The 18888-nt window shown below is 36.2% G+C and overlaps 1 protein-coding gene across 1 annotated transcript in view; it reads right to left on the reverse strand.

Annotated features, from left to right (window-relative positions):
- The window catches only part of CAPZA1 (capping actin protein of muscle Z-line subunit alpha 1), a 42463-nt gene that overhangs the window by 15798 nt on the left and 7777 nt on the right, over positions 1-18888 (reverse strand). Inside the window, exons 2-4 of the mRNA XM_006071494.4 lie at positions 4876-4939; positions 1945-1996; positions 688-751 (exon numbers count right to left, since the gene is read on the reverse strand). Coding sequence (XP_006071556.1) covers positions 688-751; positions 1945-1996; positions 4876-4939 — 180 coding nt within the window. The remainder of the gene's footprint in view (positions 1-687; positions 752-1944; positions 1997-4875; positions 4940-18888) is intronic.

Raw genomic sequence — 18888 nt, forward strand, 5'->3', positions numbered from 1 at the left:
CACAACACTACCTGCTGCTTCATGTTTTAGCTTAATATATCATAAACATATTTCCAGTTCAATATTTCTATCAGTTTTTAATGGTTACACAGGATTTTGGCCTACAGATACTTAATTTAACACTGGACATTTAGACTGCTCCCAATTTTTCACTATCATAAACCTTCCTTCAAATAATCTTTTTTACACATTTATATACTTATTTTCTAAGATAAATTCTTTGGACTTGTGGGTTCAAAGGGGATTCAGACTGTGAAAAGGCATCTGCCATTTGATGCCATACTACCTTTGAATTGTACATTAATGAATCTGAAAAGCCCTATCATGTAATGTTAATAACTGTGGGGAAAAAAGGGGAATATGTATTTACTTTGTTCCTGTATCTGAACAGGAATCCTTGTTTTCCTATTAAATATAATGTCTTCTGTTATTCTTACCAAGGAGAATTAGGGACAGCTGGAAAGCTTATGTAAAACTTAATTCCTTTTACTTGCATTGTTCTTTTGTTAGGGACAATTCTCTCTTCAAATAAACTCCTATTTTCAGAGGGAGGAAGAATTTCCTAATATGTAGAATATTTACAAAAGCTAAGATAGGAATCTACTCAGCATTTTATCTTCAGACATCTGTTTTACAGTATTTCTACTATCTCCCAGGTACAGTGTATCTAACAGAAATAACTGTTACCTGATCTTCATATCCTTCTATCTTCACAGGCGTGAACTGATCCATGTTATACTGGGCAAACGCACTGTTTTGTTTTTTTTAAAAGGAAGAGGGAGAGAAACCAATTATATATAAGTAAGTATAAAAGGTAGTTCAGGGAATTCCCTGGCAGTCCAGTGATTAGGACTCCATGCTTCCACTGCAGGGGGCATGGGTTCGATCCCCAGTTGGGGAACTACAATCCTGTATGCCATGTGACACAGCAGGGGTGGGTGGGGGATGGGGGTGGGGGTGGGGGAAGGTAGTTCACAGAACAGTGAAAGAGAATATGTAACTGGGGTATCATTCATTATAGAAATTATAGTGATTCTGTGCAAATTTTAGGTTTGCACAATCTGGTCCCAAAATGAATTTAAAAAAAACAAAAACCAGTATTGGACAGGGCAGAAGATTATTTCCCAAGTAGCAGCTCTTAAAATATTTTCTACAGTTAAAATCTAAACCAATTATGTATCACACCAAATGCCTTTATAACAATTATTTGTTGCTCTGCATCAATAAAGACTTGTTCCATCTCCCCACCCCACCTCTGCACAGTCATTATCCAACTCTGGTTTCCTCTTTAGGAAGGAACTGTGGGCCAGGTGGATAGACAGTAACTAAACGAGCACTTTGTACTGAAGAGTAAAGCAGAGTAGTGATAAAGCCAGAGAACAGGAGGCCCTAAAAGCTAGACAGTGTTTAAGATTTAAGAGACAAGAAAATCAACCAACCAACCACCAATTTAATGTTTTTGAGGATAAGGACAAAATGAAAATGATATTCTAAATCAATGACTGGATAGAATAATCCTGTAATTATTCTTTGGTTAACTCTATTAAGGTACTTTCTCAGCATCTGCTATTCTTGGCAATGTGAGAAACATCATCACTTAGTACCAGCCTAATCTTTCTACAACTGGCAGTTATAAAAAAAAATTCAGCATGAACAAAAAGAACTACAGAAGAAAATGTAATACCTAACATTAAATTCTGTTGAGCAGAGAAAAAATATCTGAGCAAAAATAAAAATAAGACCATACATAATAAACTTTAAAGAAATAATGTTTGGAGGGAACATGTTTTCTCCAAGGGGGAGAAAAACAACTAAAAAAAACCCAAAATAAAACAACTGCTTTATTTTGAAGTATTTTAAACTGTTTTCAGGGTACTAGTTTATTATCAACATAGTTTACCCAATATTACAATAACAAGTAAGTGGATTTAGAAAGATACGTACTGTGCAGCCCCTTCCCTGAGGAGATTATCATTATTAAGTAGTAGCCGGACATCTGAGGAGGAAAACAATGTTAAAGATGTTAAAATTCAAATGTTCAATAGAAGGCAAACTTGAGAAATTTTAGCAGATTTCTAGATTAGATTTCTAGAAAATCAGGCTTTGGAAGATTAGTTATGGATACCTCCTGGTGGCTCAGACGGTAAAGCATCTGCCTACAATGCAGGAGACCCGGGTTCGATCCCTGGGTTGGGAAGATCTCCTGGAGAAGGAAATGGCAACCCACTCCAGTATTCTTGCCTGGAAAATCCCATGGATGGAGGAGCTTGGTTGGCTACTGTCCATGGGGTCGCAAAAAGTCGGACACAACTGAGTGACTTCACTATGTATGTATACTATATATTTGAAATTCTAAAAATGTACATACAAAAACAGATGTTAACAATGTTCACAGATTTTCACAGATTTGTAATATAATAATCCAACAATAAATTCTCATGGAGTTTGATTATAGCAAACGAAAAACATGGTTTATAGAAAGTTAAAGTTAGGACTGATAATTTATATCTAAAGAATTCTTTTAAAATAGATTAATTGTAGGCTTTTCTGTAACAGACCAAAAGAGCTGGGCACAATTCAGTCAGTGGCAGAGAAATTGCTGAACATATTTTCCTCGGAGCATCTAATGCAGGGCCTACAATCTTTTCAAAAAGCTGTGTATCAAGAGTCCAGTCACTTCTCCTTTGGAAGAGGAGGGTCCTTGTTACTAAGAAACTACCAAGAATTAACTCCAAGTGTGTGTGTGTGTTTTCAGTTATTCAGTCACATTCGACTCTTTGCAAAAACATGCACTATAGTCCTCCAAGAGAGAAGGCTAATTATAAGGCAAAGGCAATTGACTCTTAGAGCTTTTGAAAGAAGGGGCTGGCAGAGGTCAATGTGTAGCATTCCAATAAAAACCAGCTGTCATGTCATAAGTAGCTTGCCAATTCTTAATCTAATGCTTTGGTATCAATTATTTTCACAATAGTCCTATAAAGTACATTTAATTGTCAGAAATAAAACAAGGTACTTATTTTATAAAGGCCACTAATTTTTAAGTCAAGAATTTATCTGAGCTAATCAGTTAAAGTTCAAGTTGCAGGAGAATTTCTAAAAGCTCTGTTGTTGAAAATTTACACTTGGTCAATATGGAAGCCAGACTAGGCAAAGAAGGGCTGCATTTGTTTTCCTTGTTAGTGCTCAAATACTCAAAACAAGTCATAAAGAAGAAAGTCTTGATTTACTTCTTTTGTGTTATTTTACTCCTTGTAAATAACATTCTGATTTCTCTTAGTTGTTTTTCCTCTGCATCATTAATTTTACCAGTGGAGATTATTGATTGTTCCACAATTTGTGGAGCTCTGAGCCAGGTGCAAATGAACATCATACAGTTCCCCTAACTAAGGAGGTAACCTTTTAATGTAAAAGTAGAATTTCAAAATAAATGTTTGCTAAACTGAACCAAGATGCACATAGATTACGATTTTACTTAAGGGGAATTTTAAGATGAATCAGTTTACAACTTAAAATGGGATTATGATGATTGACATTAACACAGTTATAATGCCTCATTTACATTTTTTATTCTGTAAACTGTGTTACGACAGTAAATAGTATGGAAGGTTGTAAATATAGTGGAATGCTGCTGCTGCTGCTGCTAAGTCGCATCAGTCGTGTCTGACTCTGTGCGACCCCATAGACGGCAGCCCACCAGGTTCCCCCGTCCCTGGGATTCTCCAGGCAAGAACACTGGAGTGGGTTGCCATTTCCTTTTCCAATGCAGGAAAGTGAAAAGTGAAAGTGAAGTTGCTCAGTCGTGTCTGACTCTTGGCGACCCCATGGACTGCAGCCCACCAGGCTCCTCCATCCATGGATTTTCCAGGCAAAGTACTGGATTGGGGTGCCATTGCCTTCTCCGATGACAACACTGGAATCTGTATATTTAACAAGCTTCCCGGATACAGTCAGTTCAGCCCCAATGGCTCTAAAAATTGTCCTAAACTATGGCACTTCTTGAGTAAAAGCACTGAAGAGATTTAAGCTATGATCTATAATGATAGATATAAAACTATGAAATTTAATATTATATTATAAATTAATTATAATGGTAAAATTAATGATGCAGAGGAAAAGCAAGTAAGAGAAATATAAATGTTATTTACAAGGAGTAAAATAACACAAAAGAAGTAAACCAAAACTTTCTTCTTTATGACTTGTTTTGAGTATTCGAGCACTAACAAGGAAAACAAATGCAGCCCTTCTTTGCCTAGTCTGTCTTCCATATTGACCAAGTGTAAATTTTCAATTGGAGAAGGCAATGGCACCCCACTCCAGTACTCTTGCCTGGAAAATCTGATGGATGGAGGAGCCTGGTGGGCTACAGTCCATGGGGTCGCTAAGAGTCGGACACGACTGAGCGACTTCACTTTCACTTTTCCCTTTCATGCATTGGAGAAGGAAATGGCAACCCACTCCAGTGTTCTTGCCTGGAGAATCCCAGGGACGGGGGAACCTGGTGGGCTGCCGTCTATGGGGTCGCACAGAGTCAGACACGACTGAAGCGACTTAGCGGCAGCAGCATGAAATTTAATATTGTTTCTACATTGATCAATACTGAACTACTTTAAATCTTTTTCACATAAGATAGGTATCCTAATATACTGGGGTCTTAAGAGCATGCTTTTGATGCAGACCTGGGTTTAAATCCCTGCTCTGACACTTACCAGCTGGGTGATAGGGTGATATTGGATAAGTTATTTTAACCTCTTTGAATTCTGATTTCCTTAGCTATAGCTATAATGTTGTAAGGATTAAGAGAGACAGCAAACACTCAATAATGCTTGTAAGTGATTAAAGAGGGTCTGAAACAACTAAGTACTAATCTTTACTCACCATTGAACACTTCATTGAATTCCCCTGGTGGTGCATGAGTGATAAATTTAGCAGCTATGCGTACCTAAAGACAAATAAAATTTACAGTAAAAGAATTATGAAGAGTAGCATGTAAGATGGGAAGGAATTAACAGACAACAAAATTTTTATCACATCCCTTGAAATATAATTTCCTGTTTAAATCCTACTGGTTAGCAGCCTTCAGAGTCTCCTTTCACAAGACATCTCAAAGTGTTTATTATCCATACAGATTTGTTCTAATTTGGGGATATACATGCTGCTTTACTTCTGAATTTTTCTTTTTAAAAAGCTGAAATATCAATTTTGGTCAAAATATACTATAGTCACAAAAATAGAAAGCTACAATCCTATTTCATTTATAAATCCTTAAGCAAAACTAAATAAAACATTAGCAAACTGGTTTTATACCAATTTATGTTTATGGTGTTTATCCCAATACAAGGATGATTCAATACTAATAAATCAATATAACTTACAAATTAAAGAAGCAAAACCCTGTGATCATCTTACCTCATGCTGGAAAAAACAAAATTCAATACCCGTTCAAATATCATAGTACAACAACACAACTACTAGTTTTTAGTAGGAATAGAATAAACTTACTTAACTTTATAAAGGGTTATCTACCAAAATTCTATAGCATACTCAATGGAGTCATGTGGTCCAGAAAGCTTAGAGAACAATTCCACAACTAATCCACTCCAAGGTTGTTCTGAGTTCTTCCCTTCTTTCTCCTTAAATTGATGTCCTCCAGAAAAGCCCCTACTTCCACAACAGTTTTCTTCTTCAATGTGTTTTGGGTTTCCTCTGATCTTATTTTTTTTCATGTTTTTGAACCATTTCACTTTTTATCAAGAACTGCTTAAGGACCTCTCTGGTGGTCTAGTGGTTAAGAATCTGCCTGATAATGTAGGGGACAAGGGTTAAACCCCTGGTCCTGGAAGATTCCACATGCCACAGGGCAACTAAGCCTATGCACCACAACTACTGAGCCTGTGTCCTAGAGTCTGTGGTTTGCATTAAGAGAAGTCACTGCAATGTGAAGCCTGCACACTGAAATTGGAGAGTAGCCCCCCTACCCTGCTTACTGAAATTAGAGAAATCCTGCTTGCAGCAACAAAGATCCAGCACAGCCAAATAAACAAAAATTTAAAAATAATATGAATAAAAAAATAACGCTGTGTTTTTTAAAATTGCTAAAAAAACACAGACTTTGGTCCACTGATGACACGCTTACTAATTTAAACTATTACTAATTTACGTCTCTTTCCATTCCCTTTTTTCTCTACATTTTCATTTAAAAAGTTTTGTCATAAAAGGTAAGGTAAAACCATGTATTTAATCTGCTATATAAATCAACCTCTCATCTCTTAACAAGTAAATGTTGTTTGAGAATCTTAACAAGGAATGTAAGATCCTATATAATAGAAAGAAAACCATCCAACAATCTGGAGTAACATTTAGTGATAACCTATATATGTGTAAGTGTGTGTGTGTAATAATGATGTTAGCAATGAAATAGGACTGATCGCAAAGGCTCTCTCATATAATTGTAACACGTTATGAGGCTACTAAAAATTCCCTAATATCTCATGTGATGACTAGAAAGCTGATCCAAGTTACTGACAAGGGGCAAAGAGGAACATGTATATCTAACAATAAACTGAGCTCTACTTTCCAGTTAGGCATGCTCTGTTGATTTCTTCCATTTCCTTCAAACAACTTTAAAGCTCCTGTTGACTAAAATAAAATTAAAGTTACGAAAGTCAAACAATTCTTAAGGCAAAGAAAAAAGACACTAAAGTCTTTGGAAAATAAAGCTGGGGTTGAGAATTTGAAAAAGACGGAAATAGTTTACAACTTTAGCATCCCTAGGTTTATATGGAAGATCTTAAATGACTTTGCTCTTATTCTTAAAAAAATAAAAGAAAAGCTGCTCCATAACGAAACTTATTTGTTCAGGCAAGAAAGGCTGACTGATTCATGCAGCAAGGCAGAATGAAAACCCTGGATTCTAATGACTGGATCTGTTGGTCCATTAACTAACTAGATTTGTGATTCTGGAAACTTTGCTAACTTTTTTTGGTTCTGAATTTCCTCATAATAATCCAACTCCTAGAAGAGATTAGGAGAGCTGCAAAACTTCTCTGAGCTATAAAACTCTCTGTATCTTTAAGAATTAGAAGACAAACTTGTATATTGACCACCTGGAAGCAGGGTTGAGGAATCCATAACACAAACACCTTAAGATATTCTTATGCACGTACGTACAGTTTCAGAACTCTGATGTTGCAGGGTAATTGTAGATACCCTCTGATGAAAACTGGTGGAGATTAAGACGAAACATTCCATAAAGCTCCTATATTAACTAAGCAACAACAATAAAAAGATAGAGTTTCTAATAAGAAGTGCTTCTCAACTCATGAGAATTACACTATACAGGACTAACAGTTCTAATATGGATTTCCAATTGTGTATATGTGCTTTGCAAGTGCACTTAATCATATTACTGTACTTGTTAACTGTTGTTATCAATCACTTATTTAAGAAATTAGCAAACCTATTTTGAAAAGCAAACCCATTTTTTTAGCCTATTTGTGTAAGTCTGTTGAGCAGCTATGGTCTTTCTGTCAAGGTGCATTTCCCATAATACTTAATTAAGAAACTCCCCTCAGTCAAGAAAAATTAAGTGCGTGCAATTCAAAAATATATTCATATACTACCCCAAAAGCAAATTCCCTTAAAAGAATAAAGCTACAGCTATATTTTACATATTACTTATTAATGTTTGAATACATAAAAGTAGAAGTTACCAAACTGAAAATTCACATTACTCATATTTCTGAAGTTACCTACAAATTTTCAAAAGTTACAAAATTTGATGGAAATGCCATAACTGAAAAAGTGATTTGGATAATGTAGAAACTGACAGTGCATGTAAAAAAGCAGCAGTTTATCCATTCAACAAACATTTACTGAAGAGCCAGGAAGAGTCAGTAAATAAAGATTAAATACCGAATAAGACACTGTCGCTGTCCTCAAGGGATCTGTCACTTAGATAGTAACACAGCAAGCATTAAAAGGCACAGTGAAGCACAAAGGAAGATGCTGTCAATTCTACATATGTATTTAAGGAGGGCTTGGGGTGACTTTCAAAGGCAATGATGTTTCAGCTGGATTGGAGGATGAATAGATACCAAGGTGAGCATCCCACGCAGAGGGAACAGTAAGTACAAACTAAGACAACATAGCTCGACAAACTGAATGGAGATATTTAAAAGATATGCATAATGTAAAACAACACTATTTTTTCCCACAGATTCTTTTTGCATTTTCAAAAATAAAGGTTTTAAGAAATACCTATGTATACTAATCATTTATGTCAAAATGCAATAAATTTTTATTATCATTATGATTAAAATGAGTTGCTTGAAAAACTCCTTTTAAGTTTTAATATCTAATACAATACATATCAGGGCTTTCCTAGTGGCCCAGTAGTAAAAAATCTGCCTGAAATGCAGGAGACATGGCAGATGCAGCTTGGATCCTTGGGTCGGGAAGATCCCCTGGAGGAAGGCATGGCAATCCACTACAGTATTCTCACCTGGAGAATCCCATGGACAAATGAGCCAGTAGGCTACAGTCCATAGCCCACTGGACTACAGGTGTTGCAAAGAGTCAGACCCTACTGAAAGTGACTGAGCACATATACAAAATACTCAGAAGCCACATAAATAAAAATTCAATTTCATTGCATGGGGCAGGGTTTGATTCCTGGTCAGGGAAGTAAGATCTGACATGCCACATAGTGCAGTCAAATACAAATCCCGCCCCCCCCCCAAAAGAAACAACCAAAACCCCCTCAATTTCTACGTAAACACTAAATGGAAAAGATAAACGCACCTCTATATTCGCTCCAGCATTATTTACAACAGCCAAGATATGGAAATAATCTAAATGAATGGATAAAGAAGTGATGTGGAGTATGTGTGTACACATATAAACACAATGGAATATTTGACTTATGGACATGGGGAGAGGGGAGGAGAGGGTGAGATGTATGGAGACAGTAACATGGAAACTTACATACCGTATGTAAAATAGATAGCCAACGGGAATTTGCTCTATGTCTCAGGAAACTCAAACAGGGGCTCTGTATCAACCTAGAGGGGTGGGATGGGGCAGGAGATGGGAGGGAGGTTCAAAAAGGAGGGGACATATGTATACCTATAGCTGATTCATGTTGAGGTTTGACAGAAGACAACAAAATTTTGTAAAGCAATTATCCTTCAATTAAAAAAAAAAAATTACCAGGACTAAGTGCCACAAAGCAAATGCTCAAGTCATTAAAAAGCTCTGGTACTCTGAACAAACATGTAAGACATAAGCCAAAATGATATACTACTTGGGAAAAAAAAAAGAATGAAAATCTGCCATTTGCAATATGAATGGACATAGAGAGTATTATGCTAAGTGAAGTAAGTCATAAAAAGACAAATACTATATAATTTTACTTACATGTGGAATCTAAAAAACAATCAGAATAATGGAAACAGAGAAAGGCAGTTGCCAGAAGGGAGAGGTTTGTGTGGAGGAAAGAAATAAGTAAGGGAAATTAAGAGGTACAATCTTTAGTTGCAAAATAAATTAAGTGACTGGTATGAAACGTACAGTGTGGGGAATAATAGTCAATAACTATGTAGCATCTTTGTCACACACCTTAACTGACTTACTGGGGTAATTATTTGGAAATGTATAGAAATATCAAATCACTATGCTGTATAACAGGAACTAACATAGTGTTATAGGTCATTTATACTTCAAAAACTCACAGAAAAAGAATTTAGGCGTGGGGAGAGATAGTCAAAAGGTACAAATTTCCTGTTAACAAGATAAGTAAGTACTAGGGATGTAATGTATAAGATAATACATATAATTAACTGCTGTATTTAATATATGAAAGCTGTTAAAGAGAATAGGTCCTAAGAGTTCTCATCATAGGCAAACTTTTTAAAAAACTATTTCTTTACTTTTGTATCTGTCAGATGATGGATATTCACAAAACTTACTATAATAATCATTTCATGATGTATATGAGTCAAATCATACACTGTACACCTTAAACTTTAGTGCTGTATGTCAGTTATATCTCAGTAACACTGGGGGAACAACAACTTGATTTCTAAGAGTATAAATGAGTTCTGAAAGCAAAAACATTTGAGAAGTGTTCTGCTGATAACATGAGTTGATTACTTACCATGCTGTTGAGTGAAAAGGGTTGCAAAATGTTGCTTTCCTATCTTTTTTTTGAAGTATATATATTTACATAAATGTATGGCTACTAACTTCTAACTTAGACCACCTCTGATAGTAGTATTACATACAAAAGCTTTTTTTCTTCCAATTTTAAGCTCATTTCTATGTTCAAAAAATCGTATGCTAGAAATTATTTGTATGAAAAATAATTTTTTAAAAAGCAAAAAGGGCATGCCAACATTTCCTATACAATAAATAATTTAAAAAAATTATCTGAGAATATCAAGAACAGGAGAAATGTCCAGTTAAAGAAAACAAAACATCTCCTAATTTTTAAACTAAAGTGGGGAGACTTGAAGATATATATACTATGATAAGGTGAAGTTTTAAATGAGCAGTTAAAAGAAATGTAGTTCTCATTAGATGCCAACATGTGGGTCCTACCACTGTCACTGTAAACGACTCCCTTTTTTTTATTTCTGGGAGTTAGCAAAAAAGACAGATTACAGTCAACTCTCTGTGGGTTCAGCATATAAGGATTGAAAATATTTTGGGGAAAAAAATTCCAGAAAATTCCAAAAGTCAAAGCTTGAATCTGCTACACACTAGTAACTATTTACATAGTATTTATATTATATTAGACATTACAAGTAATCTAGAGATGATTTAAAATATATGGCAGGATGTAAGTTATATACAAATCCTACACCATTTCACATAAAGAACTTGAGCATTCTTGTATTCTGTGATCTATGGGGGTCCTTGAACCAATCCCCCTACATGAGATGACCATACTCAGTATTAGATAAACATCTGACAGTCTTTGAAGATGGCTTTGAAGTGTTGAGCTGTTCTGTCAATATATAAATGTCAATACTATAAAAACTATTTATGTCAATACTATAAAAACACCTTGAAGGAATAGATATAACATAAGTAGTAATGATACATTCATATAATCACTGTAAAATCTCAAGTGTGCTCCATGGGTCTCATTTACAATTGGCTCACCCCCTCTCATTCTTCTACTGTTTAGTTCCTAGACCTACAGCTATATTCCCACCTTAGGGCTATTGCAGTTTTTATTTCTTTTGCCAGAAATGCTTTTCTATCAGAGTTCACTTCTGTCTTCATTCAAATATCACCCACTAAAGTACCCTTCTCTGACTTCCTGACTTCTATAAATTACCTACTGGACCCTCCACACCCTTCATAATTCTTGCCCCTTTACTTGCTTTAAATTCCTTCAAAGAACTTACCACTGAACATATGGTTATTGCTCAAGACCTCCAAAAGAATTCCAAGAACGTACAGCAGAGGTCTGCAAAGTGCTAAAGGGCCAGACAATAAATGTTTCAGAGCGGTGTGGACTACATGATCTCTGTCCCAACTGTAAACTAAATGAGCCTATGTTCCAATAAGACTTTTTAACTGAGGTACAACTGACAAATAGCTATAAAATAATTACAGGGTACGATGTGAATGTTTTTGATATATATATGTATATACACACATACACACACAAACACATCTATAGTGTGAAAGGTTTACCCCTACTGAGTTAACTAACATTATTTTAGATACTGCAATTTGTATTTCATGTAATTTTCACATCATGAAATATTCTTTTGGTTTTTTTTCCCCTAGGCCTTAATGGGCAAGATTTGCCAACTCTTGGCTTAGAGCATAAAAATTTGTTGTTTGTTCATTACTGTACACCTAGGACTAAGACCTGACACACACAAAGAATGTAAATTAATGAATACTATTTTATTGTTTACAAAACTCTTTCATAACCTCTCTTTTGATCTTAAAATAGTTTGTTAAAATAGGCAGAGAAGAGACTATTATCTCCACTGTAAATGAAGGAACAGGTTCAGAAGTTCCTTGTCCAAGGTCACATACTTAACAAAGGGGTGGCAATGCACTAGACAATCGACTATATTATGCAATACTATAGTACATAATTTGCAATACTACACATAATTTGCAATACTATGCAATACTATACTACTATAATTTTAATACAGGTATTAAAATTCAGGAGACTTTATATAGTGAGATCTCGTGGCTTTGCCTAGTCCTTTCAGAATTTCTTTAAACCAAGAATTAAGACAAAACTTTGCATGTGAAAGCTGCAGTTGTCACAAAGTTGGGAGAGATAAATAGAATGATAAACAACTTTAAAAGTCCAAATTTTATCATCCAGTCTCAAAACTGAGTCAAAACTAACAAGATGAAATTTAAGAGAGAGAAACAAAATCATGGGAACAAGCAGAAGGAGAAAGAGAAATGGCAGAGCAGCTGGTAATTGCAAAAATATTTTTGCTGCAATACAGATGAGGGATGGGACCTCCCTGGGGTCCAGTGGTTAAGAATGTGCCTGCCAATGCAGGGGACATGGGTTTGATCTCTGGCCCAGGAAGGTCCCACATGCCATGGAGCAACTAAGCCTATGCACCATAACCACTGAGCCTGTGTTCTAGAGCCCAGGAACAGCAAGTATTGAGCACATGTGCTGCAACTACTGGAGCCCACGCGCATAGAGCCTGTGCTCTGTGACAAGAGAAGCCTGTGCACTACAACTAGAGTAGCCCCCACTCACCACAGCTAGAGAAAAGCCCATGCAGCAACGAAGACCCAGCACAGACAAAAATAAGTAAATACAAGTTTTTAAAAAGTCTTTGTTTCATAAAGTAAGTTTCACTGTACATAACATTCATATGATAGTATCTGCAATAAAGCGTGTATTTTAAAGGGGGAGAAGCTCAAGTCTCATATACAATTCCATCCTTTATATATTTAAAGATTATAATAATGTTAATTCCATGGAATGCATTGTATTGTATTTCTAACCCAAACAGGGGGAATTTAAAGTCTGTAAGTATCAATCAAAGTTTTCTTATATTTCAGTTTCTTCTCTTTTCCTTATCATCTTACTTTTCCAAAAAGGCAAATAAAGCAAAACACTCAATCCTTGCAAGATTCAAAATTTCATTTTTTTATTGCTAATATTTGTACTGAAGTTTAACAATCAAACCAAGAAGGTAATATATCCTATTGTTTCCCAGAAGCTGCTAGTTTTAATTTTAGTAAGAAACTTTAGAAAATTATTAGAAAAATAAATTTATGAAATTTTTATAAAACTCACATTTTTAATTTACTAATCTTTTTTTTCCTTGGGTGTGCCATACAATTTGTGGGACCTTAGTTCCCTGACCAGGGATTGCACCCAAACCCTCAGCAGTAAAAGCAGACTCCTAACCACTGGACTGCTGGGGAATTCCCCTAAACAATTTTTTAATAACAGACCCCAAATATTTCAACATTACATCTATTCATAACCACCTTTTAAAATAATTTCCTTAACAAAAGAATTTCAACTTGAATATTTAACAACTGTCAATGTTGGGAAAGTAATTCCAGACAGGCAGTGAAGAAATTTTTCACTAGATAATATCCATATTCCAGTTATCCACAAAGCCGAGGTCCGTTTATACTGCCCAAGTTTTGTATACTTCAGGAATGAAATCACTGCCAGCGAGTAACCTTTGTCTCCTTCATTAGTCTATTAAGTGTATTAATGACTTTGTTTCTGGGCCTTTACTCACACCATCCTCGTGCCTCTCTCTCTCTTCATCTCTGTCTAAATCAGTCCCACTTTTTAAAGCTGGGCCATCTGTTTCTTTCAAAGATATTTTCTCTATTACTAAAGCCTCAAGAATCCTGTTCCTTCTACCAAACTTTTGAACATTTATCACAGCGCCTATGTCAAGACTGTGGCAAAACATTTAAAATATAACATGGATGCTCAGTAAACGTCAGCTAGACAAGACTGCTAGTAAGACAACTATGCTTTAAGTTATCAAACTGAACAAACCCTTCAAATTACTGAGAAAATAATTTCTCTCTTTCAGAAGTTCTTTGGGTCCTACTCATCTAATGTTCCCCATCACTACAATCTTCATCAGTATTGATAAACAGAAACAACTTTTTCTTGACCAAAAGTTTTTCAAAGTGACCATTCTGCTTCCCTTTAAACTGATCTTTCAAAGTTTACTTTGATCATCTTTCAAAGTTTCCTCATGTTCTCAACTAACTATACTTCAAAAAAGAGTAGTAAATTGTGCTTTCGTAAATGTTTACTTATTTTTATTCTACAACCTTTCAAAACTATTGAAGGATAAGTAGCTGCATTCCTCCTCCAGAAAGAGATACTACTTTTTTTATCCTAGTAAGAAAGTTCTATCTGTACAGAATTCAATGTTATTTCTTAAGAGAGTTTTTCCTATTTGAAGATATTTAGGATGTCATTGCTGCTGTTATTATTTTGGATTGTAAGACTGTTTTTTCTAAGGGCAGTTTCAGGTTCACAGCAACACTGAGAGGAACATACAGGGATTTCCCATATACCTTGTCTCCCTTTCCCCGCCAGCATACCCTGCCCCACTCTTCCAATCCCATGGACTGTAGCCCACCAGGCTCCTCTGTCCATGGAATTCTCCAGGCAAGAATACTGGAATTGGTTGTTATTCCCTTCTCCGGGGGATCTTCCCAGCCCAGGGATGGAACCCAGGTCTCCTGCATTGCAGGGAGACTCTTGATCGGCCGAGCCCCCAGGAAGCCCAACACTGTCTCCCCCGTGTGCACGTCTTCCCCATTATTAAGATCCCCACCAGAGTGGCACATTTGCTACAACTGATGAATCTACACTGACACATCATTATCACCCAAAGCCCAAGGCCTACATTAGGGTTCACTCTTTGTGGTGCACACTCTATGGATGTGGACCAACGTATCCACCATTATAGTATCATACAGAGTATTTCCTAAAAAACCTCTGTGCTTTAAAACAAAACGTAACAAAAAAAAAAACCCTCTGCGCTTTGCCTATTCATTCCTCTCTCCCCCAGGATGTTATCTGTTTTTGTTTTTTTTCTTTAATACACCTTGCCTCGGTGTAGTACATTTTCTGGGTCTGTTTCTAAAGTTTTCAGAGTATCAACAATAAACTCACTGGGTCAATTATTTAATAGATGCAAGTTCCAAGCTGTTGACATGCCATGTATTTCAGTATCAAACTGGCTCCAGAATTCCAGTTTCACTGCCTTTATCAAACAAAATCCCTGCTAGCTAAGAGTCCCTAGAGGCTAGTGAGAATTTAATTTGGGGTGTAAGTTGAGGGGAAAAAAATACATTTTCAGTGATCTCCAGGAAGTGGAATAAAGATTTCACTAAATTCCAAATAAGCTAAATGTTATCTTCCCAGTTTAGATCTGGAGATACTACAAAGATTCAGAATGCAATTAGGGGAATTCCCTGGCAGTCAAGTGGTTAGGACTCTGTGCTCTCACTATCAGGGGCATGGGATTGATCCCTGGTTGGGCAACTAAGATCTCACAAGCTGTGCGGCATACCCCCCCAACAAAAAAGAGAGAAAATTTTAGACGTATATAGTTGATTTTGATTTATCATTATCCATAAAGGCTAAGGTTTAAAAGGATAGTTATGTCTAAATTATAATCAACATTATAAAAAACAGATCATGACATTTTCAAATAATTTGTTCCATGCTTACTCTTTAAAAAGTCATTTCAAGTATTTCTTAGAAACTGTTCTAGTAGTAACCAATTACAAGTTTGGGTGTATGTAGACAAACAGGTAGGGAAGGCAGACACGTTTAAAGAAATTTCATAAAAAAAAATTCTACCAACGCTAAGGAAAATTGCTTGAAGATTTACTAAAGTAATAATGTAACACGCATAAGCGTGCCAAAGACCTCCTCCTTGTCCAAACTTTAGTCAGGCTCCTCTGAGCCCTCTTCTCAACTAGGCCTTTATCTTGCCCCCTCTTGTCTATGGCCTGCCTAGCCCAGTCTTAGCAAGAATCCTGCTGTCAGTTTAAAGAGAATTCCCCAACTCTGGATATCTGATCAAGCTCTACATCTCCAACCTCTGATGTGTAAGTCCTTGATCTGCCAGTGAGCAGGAATCCTTCTACCCCGATGTCTCCTATTAGTACTTTTCCATTTATGCCCCCCGCTCCACCCCAGCCATGCAATTGCTTGTTGGCTATAAATCTCCATTGGTCTTTGCTTATTTGGAGCTGATCTCAATCTCTCTCCCCTAATACAAAAGTATAAAATTAAGGCCTCTTATCATTCTAGCAAGTGTCAGACTGGTTTTCCTTAACAGAAGTCAGCACTGAATTTTACACTGTATAATGTGTAAGTAAAACGTACTTCACCATAAAATTTACATTTAAAAACCAAAAAATAGCTATTCTATTTTCTAGTTATCTTTCCCATCCATTCCCTTTTAATTTACAACTTTTCCATGCACCAAATTAGAAGGATATCCTTATTCCTTAGTCCTCATTCTGGACTTTCCTAATAAATGACACCCAAGATGTCAATAAAAAGATTTCCAAGTATATACCTTAATTGGTCATTTAGAAGTTCAGTGTAAGTGATAAAGCCTTAAGTCATCATTTAAAAAAAAAAAGAATTGGCCCAATCTTAGTCAAGATTAAAAAAAACTGTCTTATCTAAAATCCAAAACAGCATTGATATATATATATGAAAGGAGGGAAAGAACTCTACTTGCCTTTATTAGAGGATACGCCTGAATGTCTAGATCAATAACTGAGGAAATACAGAAGTCTGAGATATAATATTCTAATGAGTTAGGAAGAAAGATTAAGGTAAGTGCAAAAATCACATAAGCAACATGCTGCTGAGGAGCTTAAATCTGTTAAAACCCCCAACCCGAGGTGACTGGGCAGATAGGTAAAAATTTCCAAGTACAATGGCCAGATACAACGAGTATTGTTGTACTCATACAATAGGACCAAATTAAGAAATGATGGGGAAATTCACACTGAATGCCTTGAGTTTCACACGCCAAAAAGCAATGATGCAAATACGAAGTCCAAAAAGGTAGAGTTCAGCAGTGAGACACCAAACTGGCTTGGAAACTGATGCAGTCAGAAGCAAGAAGCATTTCCCCTTTAAGAGACGGTGCACCTGGTATTTTAGTGTATTTCTATCTTAAAAGTGTGTCTTTTTTTTAACCAACTTTCTTTTTTTTAAAGTCACTGGGAGTCAGACATGGTTTCACATGCCGGCTTTAGCACTTAATTACTCGGGTCTTAGTTTCTTCATCTGTGAGTATAATACCTGCTCATATATCTAGCACTACTTTGCCTGGAGAATCCCATCGGACAGAGGAGCCTGGTGGGCCGTGGTCCATGGGGTCGCACAAAGTTGGTCGGACACGACTTAAGTGACTGAGCATTCACGCATTTTAAGAATCCAATGAAGTAACATGAGACAGACATAGCAGATACTTAACTTTCTTTCCCTAAGCAAATGCCTAGATATTATCAAATCTTTATGTTTACCAATTTGTTCATTCACTTGGACAAAAAGGAGAATGGCAAAAGAAGTAAGCCAACAAATTTCCTTTGGCCTTAATCCTTGGTTGTGAACAACAGCTATACAATTAGAATCACCTGGGGAAGTTTTAAAATGACTGATGCCTGGGTTCCACTCACAGACCTTCTGACGTAATAGATTTGGAGGACAGCTTGGGCACCGGAATTTTTTGAAGATTCTTTGGGTGATTCTCAAGTCCTGTCAAAGTTGAAAGCCACTACCTTAGCTAATATGAAGTGCACATCTTCATGGTGGACACAAATAATGTAAGATATGCACATAGTCAGCATCCTAGCTTTTCAATTTTTGTAAATTTTACCAGTGTTAGCAAAACAACTTATACAAACAATAGCCCTCAACAAAGATGTCAATCATTTAAAAATAATTATAATTCAAAGCAGCAAAACTGCCAAGTCAGTATTACAGACTATACAACACAGAATTTGAGAAGGAGATGGATATGGGTTGGGTTTGTTAAAGACAACTACAAGGGGAAGGCGGGATCTAAGCTATGCTCTACAAAGTGCTTTAAATAGTAGGGGGAGAAAGAAAGAGGCTATTACAAATAAGGAAACTGGTTAAGAATGAAAAAGGGTAGGAGAAAAAATTGTTTTGTCAGTTTGGCAGAAACAGATTTATCTGTGGATGATAAAAGAGAAAGGAAGAGTAAGATGAGTCAGATGGCAGCAATTATGTTAACATCAAATCTGGTTTTATTCTGTAGGTAATGGAGAACTGCCAAAGCCTTCTGTGTGGGAAGCTCCATTGACAAAAATTAATCTGGAAATACAGGAGTCCTCAATATGGCTTCACAAAACTTGGAAATCAGTCTGCCCTCTAAGAGTTAGTTAACTGTGAAATTAAGAAAGATACTATCAAAGCAAGATACATTCATTTCTTTATTCACCAAATATTTGAAGGACTACTATGAAGGCACTGTTTTAGGTAATGGTGATTCAACAGCACATGGTCCTTACAGAGCTACATTCTAGTGGGTAAAGAGACAACAGATAAGATTAAACAACTAAACTACATGGTATGCTGCTGCTGCTGCTGCTGCTAGTAATAAATGCTAAGAAATAATTATAAAGCAGGGAAAGGGGATATGAAATGGTAGATTGGAACTGGACAGAGTGATCACAGAGGGCTTCACTAAGAAGGTAGCTTTTGATGAAATATCTGAAGAAGTGAGGAATAAAGAAGGAAGAGAACTCCAAAGAACAGAGCAAATGCAAAGACGCATTAAGTGAGGATGTGTTTGGCCAGACGAGACTAGGTAAGAGATAAAGTCAGAGAAGTGA

This window comes from Bubalus bubalis, chromosome 6 (genome assembly GCF_019923935.1).
Source record: "Bubalus bubalis isolate 160015118507 breed Murrah chromosome 6, NDDB_SH_1, whole genome shotgun sequence".
NCBI classification, from domain to species: Eukaryota; Metazoa; Chordata; class Mammalia; order Artiodactyla; family Bovidae; genus Bubalus; species Bubalus bubalis.